This window comes from Xyrauchen texanus, chromosome 36 (assembly GCF_025860055.1).
Source record: "Xyrauchen texanus isolate HMW12.3.18 chromosome 36, RBS_HiC_50CHRs, whole genome shotgun sequence".
Taxonomy (NCBI): Eukaryota; Metazoa; Chordata; class Actinopteri; order Cypriniformes; family Catostomidae; genus Xyrauchen; species Xyrauchen texanus.
Window position 1 is genome coordinate 28,711,295 of NC_068311.1, and position 16,501 is coordinate 28,727,795.

The following is a 16,501-nucleotide window of genomic DNA, read 5'->3' on the forward strand; positions in this document are numbered from 1 at the left end:
AAGACTTTGGGAAACGTTTAATGTTACTTGAATTGGTGCTATTTTAGTGCATTTCTATCTTTATATTTTGGAAGACTTTGTTTGGAAAATGTTAATAAAGCATTATATTGCTACATATTTGTTTTAAGATGGAAATAAATACATTTTGACAAGAAAAGAAGCATATATAGTGTCAAATTTCAGCACTTTCAAAATCTGCAGGTAAAAAAAAAAATCGATAAATTGTGATTAATAAGCTTAATCGACTGACAGCACTAATTTTAATACCTTTTACTTCAGTTACACCACTTGGCAAAATACTGTGACTGAGCAATCAGAATCAAGTAATTCAGACAGCCGTGTAATAAGCGACTATATAACACCTGTCTGATGCTAAAATGTATAATGTTTAAGTGTTAAGTGTGGTTATATATTGTAAAATTTATTCATAGTGCTGCCTAATAGGCCTTCTAGGCATTAAGCTGTAAAGTAAATAACCTACGATATTTAATTAATCTTCTAATATGCCATTGCAGCAGTTAATGCAGTTAATTGCAGACATGCAACAGAAATGATTAAATGATAAATTTAATTTAAATGACAAAATAAATGATGATAAATGTGTGTGTTTGTGAGAGACAGAACTCACTTATAAAGAACAGGCCGATCCTGGAGGGCTTCCATAGCCTGACTCAACACTGGAGGAATATCACAAGTTTCCTGAGTCAACCCTCTACACTCGTCTACAGACAGACAAAGAGAGAGAAAAAGAAACACAGAGGGGTAAGACAGATACACAAAATGTAAATGGACAAGTGGCTCTATAAGAGTGCTGATATACAGTCCAACAGTACAGCAAGAAATGGACAAACTAACCTGCCAATTTTATATTATTTATATTGTTGTACTTCTGTATAAACTCTATATCACACTCACAATTGTGCTGTTCTATATACCATCACGTTTGTGATTACTTGAAGCCCAGGCTAATATTCCCTACAAAAGCCCATTTGCTCATAAGATATTGTTTAGATAAATAACATGTTATAATTGGATTATGTAACTTTTCAAGTACTAAAATGTCTTCATGAACGTAAAGCATGAGTTTCATAAGTCTGTGAGTCACTTTTCTTTTCCACATTCTCTCACAGCAGCAGCTGTGCTTACATTCCACAAACTTTTCACTGTATTGTGTATGTGTGTGTGGTCCAGAGTACACACTCACTCTGAGCCCAGCGATAGAGTTGCTCATATGCTGTCTCCTGTAACACGGCCATCTGCTCCATGATCTCCAGTCTATTTAAACAAACAGATATCACTAAGAGCACAGAGTTAAACACTAGGATCAGACACCAAACACATCCACAGAACTGTGAACACACTTACAAACACCCCAGACTGATCTAGTGAGGGATGAACATAAAGACTTTCTCTTTAGAGAGGGTCTTACTTCTCCATCACTTTCTTATTCTTTCCAACTCTTTCTGTATTGTTTCCTTCACATACTGCTGGCTAATCTTTTCCAGTAAACCAGATTATCATCTTTGTCGAGACTCTTCTTTTAAAGGGATAGTTCACCCAAAAATGTACATTCTCTTATTATTTATTCTCTCTTCTCCTGAACACAAATTAAGATTTTTAGAAGAATATCTCAGCTCTGTAGGTCCATATAATGCAAATGAATGTTTAATCCATGTTTTCAGAGGCGACATGATAGATGTGGGTGAGAAACAGGTAAATATTTAAAAACATTTTTACTATAAAACACTTTCACTTTCAAATTCGTCCTGTGTGTTTGGCAATTCACACTATTCATGCATATCACCACCTACTGGTTGGGAGGAGAATTTATAGTAACAAAGGACTTAAATACTGATTTGTTTCTCACTCACACCTATTATATCACCTCTGAAGATTTGAATTTAAACACTGGAGTTATATAGATTAATTTTTAATTATGCTTTCTGGATTGTCAAAGTTCAGTCTACCATTCACTTGCATTGTAAGGACAAACAGAGCTGAGATATTCTTCTAAAAAAATTCATATGTGTTTAGGAGTAGAGAGAGAAAGTCAATTACATCTGGGATGGCATGCTGAAAACAATTAAAATGAGATTCACCAACAATTAAAAATAGTGCAGACAGAATAAGGCCAATAATAGGGTTATGTTGAATGATATGGAACAATATTTGGACTTTTTAAGCCACTTTTTGTGTTGTCTAAATGCTTTCCTTGTCTGCTTTTTACAATATTTATTATATATTATTATATTTATAATTATTTAAGTAAGGAATAATTGACGACGGGCCGTTGAATTATTAGAAAAATAATGCACACCGGGGTGGTAATGCGTCAGCGGCGAGTGGCCGTTACACCTCGGTGTGCATTATTTTTCTAATAATTCAACGCCCGGAGTCAATTATTCCGCTTATACTACAGTTACCACACCTCGAAACATTGTTCAGATGATGTGATTCTAGACGTTTGTCAAGTTTTTGTCATTAAAACGCTCTTGTATGTAGGACTAATTTCTTACGCATCTAATCCCATTTCTCCGTTGCTAATTCCAAAACGTCATTTTAGAGTTAGTAACGGAGGTTTGAGCCACTGACAGCAGACTAATGCAGTTATTAGTGTAGTTATTAGAGAGACAGAGGTTGCAATAATGAGACAGAAAATCATGTGCGTCATATTATTTAATTTATTTATTAATTCATACGTTATAATTCATTCGTTAATTCGAACGAATTTATTTATTAAAATTAAACTGCACGTTTCCATTGATGGTGAAGTCAGACATCGAAAATGGCAGATCAAGCACATTGGGCTGACAGAATTCAAATCATCCAACGACGTATTGGGCTGCTGTGTCTGGTGACAAATCCTCTTGAAGTTGAAGTGGATTTGTCGCTGTCACTTCTTGTTATGAATTGTATCCTATTTTCCGTTATTACAGTTGACTACGCGAAGTGATATGGAACTGTAATGCGGTCAAGACCTGCCTGGAACTACTTTAGCCGTGCGTTTCCCTGAAAATAATAGCACACCTTAGAACGTTCTCAACCAATCAGAATCAAGCATTCAACAGCCCTGTAGTATAAATTGTTATATACTAAATTATCTTCATGTTATTAATTCAGTTAATCTGCACAGCATGTAATTAATTTGATTAAAAATGTAAATCGATTGACAGCCATATGTTCCATGTAAACATGACACAATGGATAATGATGTTCGTTTAGCGCATGTCTCACTGTTTTTTCAGCATCGGAGCGCTGCTTTTTTTAGATGCTGTGCCAAGTTGAAAAGAACGTCAACATTTGCAAACACGACTTTTTACAGTACGGTTTTAACAGCCCATATTGTTGTCAATAAAGGTGAACTTAAATCTTTTTATTTTTCTTTCTTATATTTCTCTTGATTTAATTTCCTTTCACTTTATTTTCACAAGCTGGGTTTCCATCCACATCATTTTATGCAAATGTTGGGATATCTCATAACAAATGCTGGATGGAAACACCAAGATATGTTTCTAAAATGTTCATAAAACTTATACTGTATTTTTGGAAATACGACATGCGCATAAACTACGATGGAAACACACTTACCAAATATATATTCCTATAGAATATATACAAATTAATTTGACTGCCTCAACAAGCCATCTCAATACATGATTCACTCAGAGAACAGCATTGCATAGCATCTCAAATGTAAAAACCAGTCATCAAAATGTTTGGATACTATTAACTCCCAGAACTGTCTGACAAGTTTTTGCTCCCAGATGTAAGGCTTACATCGAGGCACTTATAATTTTATAAAAGCACTTTCATTAGTTCTTCTGCTAAAACTCATGTATTATTTGAACTGTAAATTAGTTTAAACCATAATTCTTACTGTCATTTTAGGGTTTGTTGACATTCCATCGTCATGGCAATGAAGTTGTAAAATTGGCTCTAACTTTACACAGAAAAGGTTAGTAAGCTTTTTTTTTCACACTTAAATCATGTTAACATACATATTGTTTGTCTTGTGGCAGTGCTTTTGAAATGGTGAGTTGTGACAGATCACTAGCTCTCTTATGAAGGAGGAAGCGGGGGAAGGTAAACAGTTAATGTAAATCTTTTATTTACAATGCTTTTCAGCATTCTACACAAATGTGTGCTTTTCAGCACAACCATCAAACACAGACAAGACTGCTACGTGCATCACTGCGAACACAAACAGCTGTAAAGAGATCATTTTCCACAGGTGTCTATCCTTACCATTCTCCCGGCCTCGCTGTCCACAGATGTCCCTCGGCCACACCCCCGTCACCACATGAGTATTTTAACGTTTACAGTAGAGTTGGGGTACTCAAGTTTGGACTCTGACTCGAGTTCAAGTCATGAGTCCAATTTCAATGGACTTGGACTTGTCACAGACTTGGATGCATTTTTACCCGGATTTGACTCGGACTCGAGACTTTGGGATTCAGGATTTTTTTCCGAGTCCAGCCGAGTCAATGACATTTGTGATGCAATGGAAAAAAATAAATCAATAACACAACAGAAATTAATGAACATATCTCTGTCTGCATGCAGCTGTATTAGCCCCTGAAGTCATAGACATAGCTAGAGTTGTTTCACTGTGTTTAAGCAAACACACACACACACACACACACACACGTATACATACATGCACAGTCACACTCATCAGTCAACCAATACGCTTGAATGTTACTACAGAGACTACTGTATAACATCGACTACCGAGGTGACTGGCAAGACGAAAACATAAAGACGGGTGTGTATCCAATGTAATAGAAACTAAACAAGGCAGTTTCACACGACACGGGACCTGACAACTGGTAAAATTGCATGTGGTATTTGTGCAGCCAAGACGGTGCTCGAATTGCGGTTTCATCGTGGTTAAAAACTTCAGTCAAGTCACCCACATCATGTCTCTCACAGTTTACCTTAAAAGAGCATATCGAAATAAAAATACATAAAAACAGTATTAATACTGGATATTAAGTCTTTTTAGGCATAATGTATCTACACATGCAGGCTTCTGTAGTCTCATGTGATCTACGCAGTGTTGTCAGCTTGAACTGGTCCATAATAGCTTGATGAATTAACTGTGTAACTTTTTAAATAGTCAGGGGGAAAACAGTTATTGCTAAAGCAGACAGCAACTCTAAAACAGAACCTATTTATTATTGATTGACTATTTTCAAAGCATTGTCAAGCTGCTTAAAATACTTTCTTTTACAGCATTTGTCCACCATTCACAACATTCAACCATGCACAATAAAATATTAATATTAAAATATTTTGGCAAGTGAAATGTTTTGTTTATAATTTAATTATAGACTATAAAAGTATTAATCGATGACAGAGTTTGTGTATGAAGCTAAACTTCATTGTACGAGATGAATTTAGTTGGTTAGGACATTTTTATTTTAAAGGTTTATTTTTTATTGGAAACCACTAGGTAGGAATTCTGTTAAATATATGACTCAAAATAATTATTCTTCATGTTTTTGCGGTTAAAGAAGAGCTCAGTGACATTTCTTTGGGGTAGGTATTTAAAGATTTCAAAATGATTACAGACAAACATGGCTGCTGCTCAAGCAAATTAATTATTCATAATCACAATCAATTATTATAATTTTTTATAATATCATGTGATGTAACTTTTCAGTGAGTGCTAATTACTACTGTGTGACTCATTTGTAGGTACTGTAGTTTCCCAAATCAGTTGGCAAACAGAGAAAAATCCCAGTATAGACTATTATTTCTTTGGATAGGGATACTTTTAAATAAAACTAAATTAAATTGAAGATCAAGTAGAAATAAAAACTAAATAAAAATTTGAAACCTTGGTTGTATTAACTAACGCAGCTTTCACTTTCTTTAGTCTTTGTTTGAGTGGAGGTGAAAAAGCAACAAATAACTTAAATGCCAACAGAACGCAATAAGAAGTGTGTTGAAGGATAGTTTTGTCTTCATACACAAAGCATATTCTTTCATTTATTCTGAAACCACTTTGAAGTTTGGACTCAGACTCAACTCGGACTCGGCCTGTTATGGACTCGGTCTTGAGTCTGACTCGGCCCCTTTTGGACTTGGACTCCACTCAGACACCATTGTTTAAAGACTCGGACTCGATTATGATGGACTCGAACCCAACACTAGTTTACAGATTGGCCCCATTCAATTGTAAGTGGCTCACTGGAACCCAGTTTTTACCTTTTTTTAAAGAAAAGGAGGGGCAAGTCAAAATGAATTTTTGCAGTAATCAACTATGCCACAAATGCTTTCAATTCAGCTTAACTTGCATTGAACCCAGACTATTCCTTTAACCCCAAGTAATAAAAGTAAATAGTTTTTCTTCTCCTTTCAGCTGCTCCCATTATGGGTCGCCACAACAGACCATCTATGATCCGCATATTTGACTTGGCACAGGTTTTACGCGGATGCCCTTCCTGATGCAACCCCCAGTGGCTGGGGGATTAAGTAATAAAAGTCAATTAAAAAAGTCAAAATAAAACCTTTTTAATTTTCATTTCTGTTTTGCGCCATTTTCCACATAAGTTATTATTTTGTTCTCTTTAACACATGGAATGGAAATGCTGCTTTATATGCAAATAGTTTTTGTGATATTCTGATTTTTTGCATTAATAGATTTGCAACTTTAGCAGAAACAGACAGTAGCTATTATCTTTCTTTTACTTTCTTTGTTTCTCACCCAGCTGTTTGCTGGTTGGTTCTCAGTAGGATCTTCACATCTTCATGGATGTTCTTCACTCGGCTCAGAGCTCTGAAGAAGTCCTACACAATAAAGCATAATGAGCTGAACACACACCCTCATAAAAACACAGCTAACCACAATACTTTATTAAATGTCACGTTGTCCCTTTTACGTTACTAACTTGACTGGCCTGATCCGGACACCGGAGGGGCTTAGAATGTCTTGTAATTTCATGTTTTGATTAAAAAATATACTTTGATGCCTACAATGGATATTAATATAAAATAAAAAAAACACAGCAGAACTAAATGACAAAAGCTGATTCTGTCTACATTTATTTTTCAATTACTCTGCACGAGTTGGCATGAAAATAGCTTCATCTATCAGAGAACATCAAACATCTCAAAGAGCAATAACTAATTCCTAATGTTCTTGGAACAATGTTTAGATTAGATTTTTTATAACCATAAAAAATCCTCCCAGAACATTACAGGGAGGACTTTGCATGACAACCCAATAAGAACTTATACTGAGCTTCTTTAATGGTTATTTTTATTTTTTATAACCAAAAACTAGAAGAGTGAAAACTGGAAGATTAAGTTGAGAAATGCTTCTGGACAAATTTACGGTCAGCTTCCAATGCCATCTAACTTTTGTCTGGAAAAGGGCAAGTCAATAAAATCTCCTCCATCTTCTTTTTTGCAAATGTATCGTTTAAGGTAAAATAATGCTGCCAATGGAATGTCATGATGTTAAATCTTTTTTGGGAATGGGAGAGATCCATTGTATGATGTTTATGTAAGATCACCTCAGTAATGGGACCATCTCGAGCAGCGCGTAACGTGGCCATCTCAGCAGCAGACAGCTGGAACTTTGACAGAAAGGCCTGGGCCACCTGAGCACGAACCTCCAGCCGATGACTAGAGAGAGAAAAACATACAGAATACAAAAATAACTTTATAAAACTATTTCATAATTTCAGCAGGGGGAAATTCTGTGTCTTGATGGTTAAGACACTTTTTCATTCTCTGAAATTGGCAAATTTTTTTTATTTGGACAAGACATACGTCAACACTAGATGGCATCAAAACTCAATTTAAAACACAACCCACATGTACGGTACACTTCCAAATCTTGAGACAAACATATATTGGACCTTTATGTAAGATATCAGCTGCAGGATTTATTTTTTTTTTTTAGAAGGGAGAACAATAAGGTGAGATCTATAAAAAATAAATAAAAAGAAATACCACAAAAGGGCAAATGGGCTCTTGGGTATAATATTTGAACAGGAACACCAGCACATCTATAAGTGTGACGTCACAACAATAGCGCTCATGATGGCTAGTGTCCTTAGAGAGCAAATCACTGTGATTCAGCTCTTTCTTTTTTATCTCTTCCCTTTCCTTTTGCATTCTCTCCATTTTCAGACATAAAGCCTACAAGGATTAAGTTAAGTTACCATACACACACACACACACAGACACACACACAATATGGGGTAAGTTTTCGCCATTAAACAGTATTTAAACGGGTGATTCTCTCGAAACATGTCAAGAAAATGTCCAGTCCTATTTGACTCCAAAATAAAATGATATTTTGCATATAGAATATTAAGAGACATCAATTTTAAGAGCCATTAAGATTTCTTTCCATTGTGAGACTACATTCATGTCAACTACGCATATTTTACACCCAATTCTCATTAATGCAATGTGAAAAATGATGGTCAATATGGTATTCTAATAACCACAATGTGAAAAAATGTATATTATATAAATGGTAAATTACGTATGAATCATAAATGTACTATACTTACCAAAAGACCGTTACTTTAATGAGAATCATCACTGAAAGCAATTAGGAATAGTAAAAGTAGGTCTATTTGAAAATACTGTCATGATCTCATCATTCATAATGGTCCTAAAGGTAGGTTTCATTTTCTTTATGCAAAATATTATATGGCGTAACAATTTGGCCTTTGTTAAAGTCGCTCAGGTCTTTACTCCTGCCCATTTCTCCTGCATTCAACACGTTGACTACAAAAACTGATTGTTCGCTTACCATCCAATCTACCCAGACCTTGAAATGTGATCTTGTTAGGAGATGATCAACGTTATTCGCTTCACCTGTGAGAGGTCATAATGTTTTGGCTAATCTGTGTATGAATTGTGTGTGTGTGTGTGTGTGTGTGTGTATATACAGTGGGTACGGAAAGTATTCAGACCCCCTTAAATTTTTCACTCTTTGTTATATTGCAGCCATTTGCTAAAATCATTTAAGTTCATTTTCCTCATTATTGTACACACAGCACCCCATATTGACAGAAAAACACAGAATTGTTGACATTTTTGCACATTTATTAAAAAAGAAAAACTGAAATATCACATGGTCCTAAGTATTCAGACCCTTTGTTCAGTATTTAGTAGAAGCACCCTTTTGATCTAATACAGCCATGAGTCTTTTTGGGAAAGATGCAACAAGTTTTTCACATCTGGATTTGGGTATCCTCTGCCATTCCTCCTTGCAGATCCTCTCCAGTTCTGTCAGGTTGGATGGTAAACGTTGCTGGACAGCCATTTTCAGGTCTCTCCAGAGATGCTCAATTGGGTTTAAGTCAGGGCTCTGGCTGGGCCTTTCAAGAACAGTCACGGAGTTGTTGTGAAGCCACTCCTTCGTTATTTTAGCGGTGTACTTAGGGTCATTGTCTTTTTGGAAGGTGAACCTTCGGCCCAGTCTGAGGTCCAGAGCACTCTGGAGAAGGTTTTCGTCCAGGATATCCCTGTACTTGGCCGCATTCATCTTTCCCTCGATTGCAACCAGTCGTCCTGTCCCTGCAGCTGAAAAACACCCCCACAGCATGATGCTGCCACCACCATACTTCACTGATGAGACTCTATTGGACAGGTGATGAGCAGTGCCTGGTTTTCTCCACACATACCGCTTAGAATTAAGGCCAAAAAGTTCTATCTTGGTCTCATCAGACCAGAGAATCTTATTTATCACCATCTTGGAGTCCTTCAGGTGTTCTCTGGAGCTCAGCCACAGTGATCTTTGGGTTCTTCTTTACCTCTCTCACCAATGCTCTTCTCCCCCGATAGCTCAGTTTGGCCGGATGGCCAGCTATAGGAAGGGTTCTGGTCGTCCCAAATGTCTTCCATTTAAGGATTATGGAGGCCACTGTGCTCTTATGAACCTTAAGGGCAGCAGACATTTTTTTTGTAACCTTGGCCAGATCTGTGCCTTGCCACAATTCTGTCTCTGAGCTCTTCAGGCAGTTCCTTTGACCTCATGATTCTCATTTGCTCTGACATGCACTGTGAGCTGTAAGGTGTGTGGCTTTCCTAATCAAGTCCAATCAGTATACTCAAACACAGCTGGACTCAATTGAAGGTGTAGAACCATCTCAAGGATGATCAGAAGAAATGGACAGCACCTGAGTTAAATACAGGTGAAACTCGAAAAATTTGAATATCGTGCAAAAGTTCATTAATTTCAGTAATTCAACTTAAAAGGTGAAACTAATATATTATATAGACTCATTACAAGCAAAGCAAGATATTTCAAGCCTTTATTTGATATAATTTTGATGATTATGGCTTACAGCTTATGAAAACCCCAAATTCAGAATCTCAGAAAATTAGAATATTGTGAAAAGGTTCAGTATTGTAGGCTCAAAGTGTCACACTCTAATCAGCTAAACACCTGCAAAGGGTTCCTGAGCCTTTAAATGGTCTCTCAGTCTGGTTCAGTTGAATTCACAATCATGGGGAAGACTGCTGACCTGACAGTTGTGCAGAAAACCATCATTGACACCCTCCACAAGGAGGGAAAGCCTCAAAAGGTAATTGCAAAAGAAGTTGGATGTTCTCAAAGTGCTGTATCAAAGCACATTAATAGAAAGTTAAGTGGAAGGGAAAAGTGTGGAAGAAAAAGGTGCACAAGCAGCAGGGATGACCATAGCCTGGAGAGGATTGTCAGGAAAAGGCCATTCAAATGTGTGGGGAGCTTCACAAGGAGTGGACTGAGGCTGGAGTTACTGCATCAAGAGCCACCACACACAGACGGGTCCTGGACATGGGCTTCAAATGTCAAACGTCTTACCTGGGCTAAAGAAAAAAGAACTGGTCTGTTGCTCAGTGGTCCAAAGTCCTCTTTTCTGATGAGAGCAAATGTTGCATCTCATTTGGAAACCAAGGTCCCAGAGTCTGGACGAAGAATGGAGAGGCACACAATCCAAGATGCTTGAAGTCCAGTGTGAAGTTTCCACAGTCTGTGTTGGTTTGGGGAGCCATGTCATCGGCTGGTGTTGGTCCACTGTGCTTTATTAAGTCCAGAGTCAACGCAGCCGCCTACCGGGACATTTTAGAGCACTTCATGCTTCCTTCAGCAGACAAGCTTTATGGAGATGCTGACTTCATTTTCCAGCAGGACTTGGCACCTGCCCACACTGCCAAAAGTACCAAAACCTGGTTCAATGACCATGGTATTACTGTGCTTGATTGGCCAGCAAACTCGCCTGACCTGAACCCCATAGAGAATCTATGGGGCATTGCCAAGAGAAAGATGAGAGACATGAGACCAAACAATGCAGAAGAGCTGAAGGCCGCTATTGAAGCATCTTGGTCTTCCATAACACCTCAGCAGTGCCACAGGCTGATAGCATCCATGCCACGCCGCATTGAGGCAGTAATTAATGCAAAAGGGGCCCAAACCAAGTACTGAGTACATATGCATGATTATACCGACATTTCATTAGGGCCGACATTTCTGTATTTATAATCCTTTTTTTTTATTGATTTCATGTAATATTCTAATTTTCTGAGATTCTGAATTTGGGGTTTTCATAAGCTGTAAGCCATAATCATCAAAATTATATCAAATAAAGGCTTGAAATATCTTACTTTGCTTGTAATGAGTCTATATAATATATTAGTTTCACCTTTTAAGTTGAATTACTGAAATTAATGAACTCTTGCACGATATTCAAATTTTTCGAGTGTCACCTGTATATGAGTGTCACCGCAAAGGGTCTGAATACTTAGGACCATGTGATATTTCAGTTTTTCTTTTTTAATAAATGTGCAAAAATGTCAACAATTCTGTGTTTTTCTGTCAATATGGGGTGCTGTGTGTACAATAATGAGGAAAAAAATTAACTTAAATGATTTTAGCAAATGGCTGCAATATAATGAAGAGTGAAAAATGTAAGGGGTCTGAATACTTTCCGTACTCACTATATATATATATATATATATATATATATATATATATAGTAAATCTAAATATAATTTGTATTTCTTTATTGTATATGTCCAGGTTTCATTAGAATCAACCAAACAGTACATAAAATCTGAAATGCAAACAAGGCAAGAAGAAGAAAACATGTAACACAAAAATATCAAGCTATTGTTTTGGCCAGCAAATATTGTAATAAATCAATTCTTCCTCATTGACTTCCTAATAATTGACTGAAAATGAAAGTTAAATATATCTTTCAAAGATTTTGATGCCATGAAACTTACGGGAAATCTAATGACTAGTTCTATATTGAAAGCATTTATTGCACCAACCCGGAACCTTCAGATAGGGGGCTTGATTTGCAAACGGATTAATGTGGATGTGGCATCTAATGTTTTCTCTTTTTTTAACTAATTGATTTAGCTACATTTACGCCTCTTATCATCCACCGAAAACAAAGTTAGAGTTTATTGACAGGCAATATCTATATCCAAAAGGTGATTGGTTCTTTAACCTGTAAGCAGAGACTTCCTTTCTACATCCGTTGACAGTTGGGCGTTCCAATTTCTTCCATTCATTTTAATAGAAGTGGCCCGTCTTTGCTAAATAGTCTCTGACCTCTTATCCACAATAATCCATTTTCCACGACTTTTCTGTCTCCATTGTCACATACTTGCTTTTTTCTAAGAAAAAGTTAGGAAACAAAACTGATTACTGTGGACTACCCAACACCATTAGAATATTTATAAACATATTTATAAAATCGGGAGTCTTTTAAACCTTTTCTCTTATTTTGAGTCTTGTGTAACGCTAAGCATGTTAAAACACAATAAATGCTGAATCGAAACTGACAAAAAACTGCAATGTTTCACAAGCCATCTCTTTACCATACAGTCAGAAAATGTCAAGAAACACCGAGAATAAAAGAGAGTTGACATCTAAAGAAAATTCCCCCCATTGAAACGACAAATTCATCTGCTGAGATCTGGCCAAAATCAGGCATCCATACTTTCCATGATGCAAACTCTAACAGAAATTAAACTTTAGAAATGAAGTTCTTGCTTAAGACATTTTTTGCTAAACTATTTTAGAATAATATTTACGTAACACAACAATTAAGTCCTCATTTCACATACCATTAGCTAACATGGTATTATCCTAAATGTATCAAATTCTTTAGTATAATATCTTACAACTCTCCCTGCGGCTGTATGCATGTAACAATGTATAACTTGACAAAGGAAGCATGAAAGCTTTTATTGGATGCGTTTGGTCGTATGGGCTTCCTTTGGGATCATATTCCATGTTTCTGGAGTTAAAGAAACATATGACACCAGCTTTAAGCCTGAGGAAATATATCAGAACTGGAAAATTTGAACAATGGAACATGTCAGGGATGCATTAGGTAGCTGTAATTGCCAGTCACCCAGGATACACCTCTGAAGTGTGTGTGTGTGTGTGTGTGTGTGTGTGTGTGTGTGTGTGTGTGTGTGTAGGGGGCATTGTAAATGTCAGAAAGGACGTAAATCACAACTTAAAGACATGTTGTACAAGCCTGCTCGTGTGTGTGTGTGTGTGTGTAAGGGCAGATGGGAGCTTGCAAAAATGAAAGTTGGAATTCTAGGCATCTGATTTAAGAAGTCAAATGTTTGGACACGCTTACTCTTATTTAACTTTTTGAAAACATTTATAGCCTTTTATACAAAAAACAAACAAACAAATTTAATCACTTTAAAAATGTCAAGGGGTGTAATAATCAAGTAACCATCAAGTCCTTGCACAACAATGGGCCCTATTTTAAGAGCACAAGCGTTATGCACAAGGCAAAACTTTAAGTCATAAGCACAAAGGTAATGGGCATGGCCATGAAGTTTTAGTATTTTTGTACAAGCATATGCTTAGTCAAGGCGCAAGTAGGTTAGGCAAAATCGCTTGACCAAGTGCCATTTAATTCTGAGGTTCTTCTCTTGTTATTCAATGTCTACGTCTTACTAAATAGCCCATTCCCTCAAGCACCAACAATTTAAACTAAGACAGCACATTATAAGAAGTTGGTAGTATAAATGGACTATGCAATGACTTCATCATTGATGAAGGTGAGGAATATTTCTATGACACGCTCCTTTTAAATGCATGGAAAAGGTGATTCTCGTCAGAATTTGTGTGTATGCCCCATTAAATTAAGTAATTATTATTAATAATTGTATCTACTGACACACAAAACATAGCTAGTATAAACAGTGATTGTATTGAATTTGTCTAACTGTGTTCAAGCTCTTCGAGATTTGAATCCCTTCACAGTTTTATGCATAGCAACAATTCTTGATCGTAGGTCTTCTTAGATCTACTTCTTGCGAGGCATGGTCCACGTCAGCAGATGCTTCTTGTGAATATAAATCTCAAAATATTTGAGTGCTTTTTATAAGTCAAATTAGCTCTAACCCACACCTCCAAACTTGTTTCATTAATTGGATGCCAGGTTTGCAAACTTCTAAATCTAATTAGCTTTTCTTGACATAATTAGCCTAGGGGTTCACATACTTTCTTTGAATGTTTGAATGCATTCAATATGTACAAGAATAATACGATAATTTATGTTTTATTAGTTAAAACAGATTGTGTTTGTTCATTATTGTAACTTAGATGAAGATCAAACCAGATTTTAAGACAAATTTATATATAAATGCAGGTGATTCCAAAGGGTTCACACACTTTTTCTTGTCACTGTATATTGTGCAACCAGCAGCCCTATTTATATCTGATTTATTATTATTGATGAACGAAAAAGTCATCAATCCCAAGCCTAGTACAATTTCGTCATCACCCAATATTTGTATTTGATATTGTTTGCAAGCTTTGCAATGCACCATGTTATGAATGTTATGAATTATGTATCTGCCAATGCTAAAAGAAAAATCCAATGTGGAGGCGAACACCTCCCCCAATCAAAACTTCTGATGATCAAACTCAACAATATAGAATAAAACTCTTGTTATAGAATCAAACTCTCATTATAGAAATGAGTTGTGAAGATATTAATCAATGTCTATACCCAAAATATCAGATTTGCAGTCTTACAGAACCAAATACAGTGGGTTTACCCAATTATTGACTTCCATTTACTGTTAACTGGGTATGTGGGTGTATGAAAGACAAAGTAACAAGGTCCCAGCCTAATTAGCAGAACGAGATAACAGACTCTTCTGAATATCATGATTAAAACTGAGAATTCTCCACTCACAACAACATCACTATCAGAGAAATACATCAAATTCAAGACATTAGTTTATCTTATGACCAGAGTGGACTCAATGAACCACTCCATTGTAACTAGTTAAAATCACAAACCTATTTTTAATGAAATGGTTTAGGCTTGCCACAATATACAGTGCTACTGGTTATACTCTGTGGTAGGGATGTTACTGGTGTGAAATTTTATATCGGGTAAAAGGGGGAAACATTATGAATGAAACTTACTTCATAACAACAGTTCCTATATCAATAGCCTAGCAAATGGAATAGCCTTAAATAAAGTATAGTTGCCTAGTGAAGAGTACAAACGTTCACTTCCTTCCTCTTTATATGTCTTTTAACAATATAAAAGGGAGAAATGAGAAAGTGAGATAGAGCTATGGAAAAATAATGCAGACAGGTCCTGGTCTGTTTGCCTGTCCTTGGTCTCTTATGTAGGGCTTTCATCACTATCCAAAACTGATATTTGATGCACATGATTAGGAGTACAGGAAGCAAATGACACGATGACAATGACAAGCATTATGTTCAGCACAAAGAAATGTGTAGTTATTCTTCATTTAGAATGAAAGAGTAAGGCTGCACATATTCATTTTGGCAGCCATATTAACAGGTTGCATGGTTGCAGAAGTAGCACTACTTCTGAGCTTCACCATTGAACTGGATTAGCCGCTGGTAAAGGTGTTTATATGCGATGCAAAATCGGGTTTATGGACAAAAATCGAACCATTTAATGGTTTTACATGACCACACACGTTGTTGACTTATTAAGCCTAATCGATGCAAGAACGTGCACGTAAATGCACTCATTGTTCGAAAAAAGACATCAGTCTATTATACAGGCTGGGAGTGGGCTCTTTTGATTTAGGCCAGTAAGTATCTTAGCAACCACCCAGAACACCCTAGCAACCACCAAGCAATGACTTAAAACACTCGGAGCACCTTAGCTACAACACAGAAACCCCCTCGCTACCACCCACAACACCCTAGCATTGTGGCAGCATATTCTCCAATGGCAAACACCCCTCTCATTTTCTTGAGAAAAATAAATAAATAAATGTATGTGGCTTTGTTGGATTCAGAAGGTGTAAACATTATCACCAACACTTAATATTCAGAAAGCATTGCAGCATGAGAATCGAGCAAAGAATAAAAATTTAAATACGTCTCTTAAAAACACAAACACCAACATCAATTCTTTAAGTTAAATGAATAGAAATTGACTCCAGAGATCAGTGAAAGAGATTTACATGAAAACAAAGCCCTCAAAGAGTTGTTGGTTTCATTAGGGCA

At 36.4% G+C, this 16,501-nt stretch overlaps 1 protein-coding gene across 2 annotated transcripts in view; it reads right to left on the reverse strand.

Moving 5' to 3' along the window:
* The window catches only part of LOC127629967 (conserved oligomeric Golgi complex subunit 6-like), an 83,956-nt gene that overhangs the window by 34,134 nt on the left and 33,321 nt on the right, over positions 1–16,501 (reverse strand). For both annotated transcript variants that reach the window (XM_052107305.1, XM_052107306.1), the window contains exons 5-8: positions 7,524–7,635; positions 6,713–6,795; positions 1,205–1,275; positions 629–722 (exon numbers count right to left, since the gene is read on the reverse strand). In XM_052107305.1, coding sequence (XP_051963265.1) covers positions 629–722; positions 1,205–1,275; positions 6,713–6,795; positions 7,524–7,635 — 360 coding nt within the window. The remainder of the gene's footprint in view (positions 1–628; positions 723–1,204; positions 1,276–6,712; positions 6,796–7,523; positions 7,636–16,501) is intronic.